The 10329-nt window shown below is 38.9% G+C and overlaps 1 protein-coding gene across 2 annotated transcripts in view; it reads left to right on the forward strand.

Moving 5' to 3' along the window:
- Nucleotides 1–7342: 7342 nt before the first annotated feature.
- GORAB (golgin, RAB6-interacting) overlaps nt 7343–10329 on the forward strand; it is a 30295-nt gene continuing 27308 nt past the window's right edge. For both annotated transcript variants that reach the window (XM_014540878.1, XM_005867639.2), the window contains exon 1: nt 7343–7491. In XM_014540878.1, coding sequence (XP_014396364.1) covers nt 7431–7491 — 61 coding nt within the window. In that variant the 5' untranslated portion in view covers nt 7343–7430. The remainder of the gene's footprint in view (nt 7492–10329) is intronic.

Genomic DNA, 10329 nt, shown 5'->3' on the forward strand with positions numbered 1-10329 from the left:
AAGTGACAAGTACAGGACTTAAAGCCATATTTGGGGTATAATTCTGACTCTCCCATTTATTCATTTGCTTGACCCAGACTGAGTCACTCAACTACAAGTGACTTCTAGATTTCATCCAATCTCTTTTTAGGTCCATCAAAAAATGAGAAAAAAATAATAAACAGTATTTTTATGATCTTACTTATACAAATATGGTATAAATATTGGTAACTTTCAGGTTAGGTCACTGCCTTCCCTTGAAATATCCCTGTTAAGATTTCTTATTGTAAAGTATGGTTGTAATGTTATTTCAAGTGAAGGATTTCATCAACTTCACACACCCACGACTTGCATGTAGGCCTCTGGCTTTTCTTCCACTTGACTCAAGGAAGGGGCAATTTCCAGTGTACTTGCCTACACATTTACTGTGAGCTCAACTCCATTTGCTGGAAAGCTGCCATACATTTATGAGAGCCAAAGGGATACTGGATAGTTGTCATCTTTCTCTTGCTCCCTCCCACCGCACCAAATACCCTGGCCAGGTTGCTACACCTGGACAATGCATTCCCTATAGAGCACCTTGTTACCAAAATTGTGGAAAACTTGGACCAAGTTCAGAGAAGAGCTACTAAAATGATTAAAAGACTGAGGGGACCAATTTATAAGGAACTCAGAAATGTTTAGTTAAGTGGTAATTACCCTAAAAAAGGTGTGGTGGCTCTGGCATTACGTTTGCATTCAAAGCTATAATTGGCAAAAAGGCCTCCTTTCAGGCCTTTATATTCAGAAATACTCTGAAGAGGGAGCAGTATCTCACTCTTACTTGACTCTCAACCAGTGCACAGGCTGCTTGGGTGGTATTCACAATCCAGTGTGATGACCTCTACAAACACAGAAGGCAGCACTACTAAAACAGGGAGCTCATCTAAGAAGGCTGAAGGATGCATAAAGGAAAAATCTTCTCTGGAATCATGAGAAGCCTGAGCTGTGAAAGGCCAGTCCCTCCATCCCAGTCAAGCACTGTCCACACCCCATCACTCCTCTCTGCTTGATGGTTGGCACCATTTCATTAGAGCTGCCGGCTGAACACAAGTGTGCAAGTCTGTCAAAACTACACTATTGAGAATACGTTGGTTACTTTAGAATGACAGTTCCCACTTAGCCAAAGAGGAAAACCTAAGAAGACCTGTAACAGTTAAGGAGGCCAAAAGAGATCATTCCTCATAGCCCAGCATTCCCCAAAATGTCTTCCAGGTGATGTTACTATGGGTTACACAATTAAAAAGGAAAAGAGCTAAAAACTGGAATAAATGAAGTTAACACTTGTGTGTGTTGTGTGTGTGTGTGTGTTTCAATAATAACATCTCTCAGAACTATTAATATGCCCAAGTCTCATGTGCCTCATTACAGTGTGCACACTATTTCCCAAATTCAGATTGAGCACGGAATGTTTTATTCCTTAAGCACAGGGTCTTTGTAGCCATAGCCACTTTCATAATGCCCTTTATAATGCTGCTCTCAGTAAATGACAAAGAAATGTATGAATCAGCCTAGGCTAGAATGCAGGTCTTAAGTCCCAATTCACTCCTCTTACCACCACATTGACATTCTAGCCACTCTTCACTTACATGAACCTTTTTGTCCTATATAAATGAAACAAAATTTGTTAATTAGAAGCTACTAAAGCTCAAGTTTGAGGGCTTTCCACTTGCTTGAGGCTTCCCTGCAAGTGTGTATTTACAGTGTTGAATTCTTTCTTCTTAAGGAGTCCCCACAAAATGGTGTCGCCATTTTTCATGTCATGCAAAACCTACTGCTACCATATAAATTAAAAATGACTCAATGGGTTTTCACCAAATTTATAAGCTGTGATTGAGAAAGCTGAACTTAAATTATTGACGTTATGACATTAAAATTCACTTTGGATTACTCTGGGGTCACCTTTGAGAAATAGGTATTCATCCTCCTGGGTTGCTAAATTGTAGATCTAAATAAGAACTAAATCTACATTGACTCTTTGTATACTCTTCATAATTATATTACTTTCTACAATCTCACTGGTAGAATTCCTCTATTCCTCTTAAAACACGTATTACCTCTACAATTCTGTTTTCTAAAAAGAAAAAACAACCAAGCACCTTGCCCAATAGTCTTACTTCCACTTTCCCCCCTCTCAATATTTGAAGTATATGAATAGTCACACGGAAATCATCACATTGTAATAAGTATTAGCACAGTTGGAATTTCTTCTGAAGACCACCTGAAGTTGCTGCATCAATTTTTTTCCACAAGTAGGGACTGACATCTTTAAACTTGAATCTACAGTACTGCAATTTGGCATTCCACTTCAATTCTTTAAAAGCTTCATTTATATTGATATTGTCTTGGAATTTCCTGTAGGCTGCCTCAGATAAAATAATTCCCAGCCGAATCTTCATCTTGTCTGCTCTCTACTTTGACATTATGCCTTCAAAATCAAATCTTATTATTTAATCCAAAACAAAAACACTTTATTACAGAATATTAAATCAATAACATTAACAGACTGACCTTGGTAATTCATTTTACCATGATTGATAAGCCAATGTTTAAACTTTGACTACTGATACTCAAAGCTTTGCAAATTTATTCCAGACTATTCATAATTGAACAAGATATCCTAACCGCCTCACAGAGAAATCACTATCCAATTACTTTGTGTCTTAGACCAAGTCAATACTTTACTTTCTCATTTTTCAAATAAACTTACAGCCAAAATTACAATACGACTGATTGTAAAGGCCAAACATTTTACCTTCCCTCTGTTTCATTCCCATCATCTTCCTGAGCTGGTGCCTGTGAAAATATGCTAAGCCCAAAATAGCAGTTGTGCACTGCCAATTCAGCCTCAGTCATTTCCAAGCCAAAGGGGAATTGACAGAAACCCCCTTTACAAGTCTAGTGTTTGTAAATATCCAATGAAATTACTTCATCCAGTCAATTATTTCTGGAGAAAGCTGGCAGAATAACATGGTAATTAAACTGAGGACTGGTGGAAACTGTTAAACAGGAGAGGTATTTTGCTGAGCAGTTCTAGTTAATGCTTTTAATGCATTTTCACTTTTAAAAAAATGCTTGAGATACTAGTACAATTAAAAAGGAATTGCCTCTTCATATAGATCAATGGAACAGAAGAGAGAACCAAGAAATCGACTCAAGCCACTATGCTCAATTAATATTTGACAAAGGAAGCAAGAGCATACAATGGAGCAGAGATAGTCTCTTCAATAGATGTTGTTGAGAAAATTAGATACAGGCAAAAAAAAAAAAAAAAAAACCACAAAAAAACCTAGACCCCCACCTTACACCATACACAAGAATAAACTCAAAATGGATAAAAGACTTAAATGTAAGATATGAAACCATAAAAGTCCTAGAAGAAACCATAGGCACCATAATCTCAGACATCTCTCACAACAATATGTTTACCGATACATCTCTTAGGACGACGGAAACTAAGGAGAAAATAAACAAATGAAACTTCATGAAAATAAAAAGCTTCTGCACTCCAAAGAAATCATCAACAAAATAACAAGAGGGGCCATTACATGGGAGAACATATTTGCCAATGATACATCTGATAAGGGGTTAATCTCGAAAATATATAGGGAACTCATACAGCTTAACAAAAGGAAGACAAACAATTCAATTAAAAAATGGGCAAAGGACCTCCAAAGTGGACATACAGAAAGCCAAGAGACATATGAAAAAAATGCTCAAAGTCACTAATTATCTGAGAGATGGAGGTCAAAATGACAATGAGATATCACCTCACATCTGTCAGAATGGCTATCAACAAATCAACAAACGACAAGTGTTGGCAAGGTTGTAGAGAAAAGGGAACCCTACTACACTGCTGGTGGGAATGCAGACTGGTGCAGCCATTATGGAAAACAGTATGGAGTTTCCTCAAAAAAATTAAAAATGGAGCTCCCATTTGACCCAATGATCCCAATTCTAGGAATATATCCTAAGAAACCTGAAACATCAGAAAGAATATATGCACCCCTTATGTTCATAGCAGCACAATTTACAATAACTAAGATTTGGATACAGCACTTAGGCTGAGGTACATGTACACAATGGAATACTATGTGCCAATAAAAAAGAACTCTTACCATTTGCAACAGCATGGATGGACCTGGAGAGTATTATGCTAAGTGAAATAAGCCAGTCAGAGAAAGATAAGTATCACATGATTTCACTCATATGTGGAATCTAATTAACCAAATAAATGGATGTACAAAATTAGACCCAGAAGCATGAACAGACTGTTGAACCTCAAAGGGAAGGCAGGGGAGGGTGGGTGGGAAGAGATCAACCAACGAACTTGTACGCATATATGCATAACCCATGGACAGAGAAAAATGAATGGGGTGGTGAGAAAGGGGTTGGGGGAGGAATACGGGAGTGGGCTGGAAGAGGTTAATGGGAGAAAAAGGGGGACCTATTTAATACTTTCAACAATAAAGATTTTTTTTTAAAAAGGAATTGCCTCTTCACTGGAAAATATATTTTTAAAACTCCAGTGAAGATTGTGCATGGAAAAGGAAGGAGAAACTCAGTTTTTCAGTATCTTCTTAGAGTCAGAATTTATTTTAAGTATGATGAATTCTGAAATCAAAACACAACTGTATCCAAATGTAAGTAGAAAAGACATCCTAAAGCCAGAACATCATGCAGTGAAGACTCAAGTGCCTGTGTGCTAGGTATTCACTGTCTGTAGCATATTTTTGCCCTATCCAACTTTCCATTGGCTCCTCCAATGGGCAACCCTTTCCTTCCTTCATTCAAAAAACTGAACCCCTCAGGCATTGGTCTAGTTATGTCTGCTGTAGCCATAAACAAAAATACTTTACCACATACTTCTCCCAGGTGCCTAATGGTTATGCACTAGGAGACAGAGCAAAGTTCTCAGACAAAGTAACAAACTGGAATCCAAAAGCTGATAGGAAAATCTCTGAAGGCTTCCCAAAGTAAAATACAAGCTGTTGCTTGTATCACTTCCTTTTTCAAAGACTCCTGCATACAAATAAACACCATCTTTCCTAGTGGATACAAAGGTTACAGAAAAAGGGGGAAACTTTCAGGCTGTTAATGGAATAAGAGAAGTTGCTGGAAAGTTCCAAGGTGGAGTAAAATTGGGTGAGTTAATAACTAAAAACAGCTTCTGTAACACTTCACAAATACTTCTCATTTCTCTTTGTCAGAATACACGATATTTCACTTATGAAAGATTCCACTGGATGAGAAAGCACAATCTTTTAAAAATGCAAATAACACAGGGTGTAAAGTTAAGAACTGTCAGTCATTCACACTCTGCTCGTATGAGCTACACAAGAACTTCAAGGAATGTTTTCCAGGGGAATACTATGAAATCAGAATGGCAGGGCAGTTAAGATCTCAGATTCTAGAGATGTACTGCCTGAGTCTGAGTCCTAGCTGCATCACTCGCAAGCTAGGCAAGTTTGCACAACTAAAAAACTAACACCTGAGGCCTGTGTCATACAAGGGGGCAAGATCCAAATTTATATCACAAATTGAAAAAAAAATGACCTAAATCTGGTTTAAAGCAACTGAAATTTCCAGAGCCCAGGAAAACCAACCTGTAGAGACAATCTCTCAACCCAAGGTACAGAGAACTCTCATAGAACAAAGAACTTTTTTGAATTTAATCTCCCAACAAAATATTATACACCATTTGGAGAAACCCATTCCCCCTGAGAGCCAACAGACTTAGAACCTTGCAAACTACAAATTACAATTTTACACAAATGATGTTATCTTTTACTATAATCTTGCTCATGCTTTTGTTCTCATTCAGGGCTAACAAAAACCTTTAAAAATACCATAATACTGCATCCATGTCTATTAAGAGTATTGGTAATTCTGGAAATTCACCCCTTGAGCTAAAGAAAATCCATGTATAAAATGTAACATGGGGCATACAACTTGGTTCATTTTTATTAGATGAATTAGATGGTCGGAATCTATAAATGGGAAAATGAATTAACTACCAGACTGCTACCCATCCCCATCTATTACTTTGAAGCTAATCTATATCTTACATTAATAGTTTACATTTAAAAAACTGGATTAATGTCTCCTCCAATCCTTTTGGGTGGCATTAAAAATCTTAAATTTGGGGGAAATGAGTCCACATTTAAAAAGAAGCGCTTGTGCACCTAGAGCTCAGAAACCACTTTTAAATTTAAAAGCTCCAAGTTTATAAGGGAAATTCCTTTCCCTTCTGACCACTTATCTAAATCTGAAATACTTATTTCAACCCATTTCTTTGTGTGGTAGTTTCAATCTACTCCTTCATTTCTATTTGTCTAAAAATATTGACACATTAGTGTCGAAAGTCTCTTTGGCTTACATTTAACATCTTAAAATGTTTGCCAAAATAAACATATTTTTTAAATGCTAAATATGAGAAATATGGAAAATGTAATAACTGGTCTTTTAATCACCCTATGTGTTTTGTTTTTTTTTTTTTTCAACGCTTGCATCTTTTAATCTTCGAAATGTTACTAAACATGAGAATACGGGAACCCGGAGAGGTCAAGTGTCCGAGGTAGAACCAGAACCATGAAAGCAGGACTTCAGGCTGGGGGAGCCTCAGGAATGTTTGCCCACCCTCCGGGGCTGTTTCCCATTGCCTTCTCGAACCATAAAAACAGAAGAGGCCATTTCTAACGGGGGAGATGTGGACATCTCTTAGGAGAAAGGTTGCAGAATAGCAAGAATAATTCATAAAATATCAAGGACACAACCCAGTCACAGACCTCGGAGACGCTACAGAGACCTTGTTAAATGTCTCTGCTCCCTTTCCACTAATTAAACCCCAGTTCTCCGAAATGTACCTTCATAATTAAACACCTAAACCTGAACATTCTCTCGAGTCAACCTGCAGGGCAATTTCAGCGAAGTTTGGAAAGGAACCGCTACAAGCCACAGAGCACACACCTCGAGACCACTAGGTAGAGGGCTCCGCCCCAGGGAACTGAACGAGGACCCCCGACCCCCACCCCCAGGTAGTTTTGTCCGCCCTTTCGCGCCACCGACTCGTAGCCACTTCCTAACTGCCTGTTTATCTACACCCTGACCCCCCTTGATATTTGTCCCCTTATCTGTTGAAGTTATTAACCAAACGATGATAAGATACGGGAGAGAGAGGAGAGTCAGCTCAGGGAAAAGGAATGTCTGCGTAGCCAAGATTTCCTTAGGCAGTTTGTCCGGCACTGCCGTGGGCAGCCTTAGACGGAAGAGGGGGCCTTGGGTCCAAAGCTCGACGCACCGATTGGTTGATCGGCCGCTGCCGGGAAGAACCCGGATGTGCCTGAGTAGTCCGTGTTGGCACTCGGGACTCTCAAGTTTGGGCATTCTAGGGGTGCTGGCAGCCCGGACGGATGGCGCAGGGCTGGGCTGGCTTCTCTGAGGAGGAACTGAGGCGACTAAAGCAGAGTAAAGGTAACAGGACGTGCCGGCGGAGATTGAAATCTTGGGTCTGTTAGGAGAAGGGGCGGGGCTGCTGCTTTTGAGGGGAAGGGGGCGGGGAAGGGGATAAGGTGTTTGTGTTGGGGGATGGATCTGTAAATGGGAAGACAGAATTGAGGGGCTCCGGAAGTCGACGAACTGGGAGCCGTGGGGGGGTGGGGGCGGCGGGCTCAGGGGCCTGGGATCTACTTTTAGAAAAGAGAGGTCAGGGATCCATTGCAGGGTTTGTTTGTTTTTTCCTGGGAAAGGAGTGGGACCTGGGAGAGGGGGCTGGGCCTATAGCCTGGCGGGCTCATATAGGAAGATTGCGGTGTAGATCCATGGGTGGAGAGTAAAGGAAGGAGGAGGGTCACTCACCCTATTAGAATTGTGATGAATTTATGAGCAAAGGGGAACACGGGGGTCTTAATGCAAAACGTCGGTGCTTTTCATAATACATCTGGAGTCTTGCATTCACTTCTGGTTGCCAGATGATTTTTGCTGTTCTTTCCAACCCAGAGAGTCAGCAAACCAAAGGGGTCTTTGAGAGGTTAGATGTGATATAAATAAGTATATATACATATATATGTGTGTATATATATGTGTGTGTGTGTGTATAGACATATATATATATAGACACACATATATACACACAAATATATATGTATATATATTTATGTGTGTGTGTGTGTCTATATATATACACATATATGTATATGATATCCAGAATTTTGTCATTCCCTCTCTGGCTTTATAGAGTAATCGCTGAATGGACTTGTACTATTTTGTTATCTTTTAGTAAAGGAATTAAGTTTGTTGATACTTGGTGAGAACTCTTGGTGATAAACGAGGCTTTGTTGGTGGTTGAAGTTTCATAAAATTCTGTTTGGTGATCCCGGTAATGCACACAACTTCTGTGAGTTTCTACTACTCTTGGTACACAGCTTACTGTACTTTGGGGGAAAATGAAAACCCTGTCATGCCTTTTATTAGAGTTTTTTTTGAGAAAATTGCATGTTGCTCAGATAGGCCGGTGCATTTTTTAGTATAGATGTGAGGATACTCTAGGATTGACAATCAGAAAAGGAAGTAAATTAGTAACATAGGGCCAGTGAAGATTAATAGATTGAGGAAAATTTGACTGGTCCAAAGGGCTTTAAAAACTATATCATGAAAGTCATACTACAGTGTTTAATTAACTGACTCTATCTTGCTTGATGTTATCAAATTCTCTTGCTCTGTGTTTTCAACATCCATTCACTTATTCAGATGTACAGTGTGGAAGTACGTCTGCTTCTTGTCTGACCTGAAGTTAAAGACATGGGCTTCTGCATTTAGGATGCAAAGATGAACATGGCCTCATCCCTGCCTCCAAAGAGTTTCTAGTCTACTGAGGAGACAAACTATAAAAAATGTGATAGTAGATGTTGTTCAAGAGCTTGCTACCTCTGAGCAGGAACCTCACACTGCTGGGGGTTGGGTGCACTTTGGGAAGATATCACAGAGATTATGTGTTAGGAGAGGTGACTTTGCTGGGGGAAAGAAGACTTCATGTAGAAGTCTAAATTAAATAACAGATTGATTATGTAGAAGAACATTTTTAAATAGCTCTGCAATTTGGGATAGAGTGGGAGGACCTTAATTTCAAAGCGTATCATTTCATAGCCAGATGTTAGAACATAGACACCAACTGACTGGTCTGTGATCCTTGAAGAAGAGAAAAGATGCGTCTTTGCATACATATAGCATCTTTGTATACTCATAACCATACACAGTGATTGTCAGATAATCTAGCTCTGCATCTGAATCTTTTTGCCTTGGATTTCTCATTTGTAAAGCTGGAAGAGCTGGATCTTTACTTTTTGAGGTTTCTTCCAACTATTCTCCAGCCATAAAATTATAATTAAATAACCTATGAAAATGAAGTTGGTTGCCAGCAAAAATAAGGATAACAACGCTAGCAAAACCCATATGTGCAATGGTGGAGATTGAGAATGTTCTCAACACTCTTCATTATAATATTGAAAATCTGGGACTAAACCAAGTGTTCATTAACAAGGAAGTGGATAAATAAATTGTGGTATAATCATCCAGTGGACTACTATATAGCTAGTAGGAATATATGAACACATGCATTAACACGTATAACTTTCATAAATACAATGTATGAAAAGAGCAAGTTGCAGGAGAATATATAGTCTGATACCATTTATGGAAGGTCAAAATCATATAAAGCCTGTATATTTTAGGAATATAGGAGGTCTATAAAGAAAGTCAAGGGAATGAAACACAAAATTCAGGGTTGGGGGAAGCAAGGAGTGGAACATAGGAAGCTTCAAAGGTAGTGGTACTTATGAAATTAATTACCAACTTAAGCGGCAGTAATAGCCCTAACATATCAATTGTGTAAAAAAAATAAAGGTTTTAAAAAATTTTTATTCCAGCTTTCTGTCTAACATGGGTTGGCAGGTGACTCTACTCCATATAGTCACTCCACACAATGCCTTGGTACTGTCCTATAGGAGTTCACCATGGCAAGAGAAGATTGAGAAGTAAGCATTGGCAATAAATACTTCCACCAATAAATGACATGTGTCACTTCTATTTCATTTAGCAAAAGCAAGTCATATGACTTGCGAGACAGGAAATACAGTTATTGTGTGTGTTCCAAAAAGGGGGTAATGCTCTATCCTTAAACAGCAATTATATCTACTGTAGCCATGTTTTATTTGTTAAACTGTGTTGTATTTTTATAATCCATACTGAATAGAGTTTGTGTGTGTGTGTGTGTGTGTGTGTGTGTGTGTGTGAGAGAGAGAGAGAGAGAGAGAG

This window comes from Myotis brandtii, unplaced genomic scaffold (genome assembly GCF_000412655.1).
Source record: "Myotis brandtii unplaced genomic scaffold, ASM41265v1 scaffold250, whole genome shotgun sequence".
NCBI classification, from domain to species: Eukaryota; Metazoa; Chordata; class Mammalia; order Chiroptera; family Vespertilionidae; genus Myotis; species Myotis brandtii.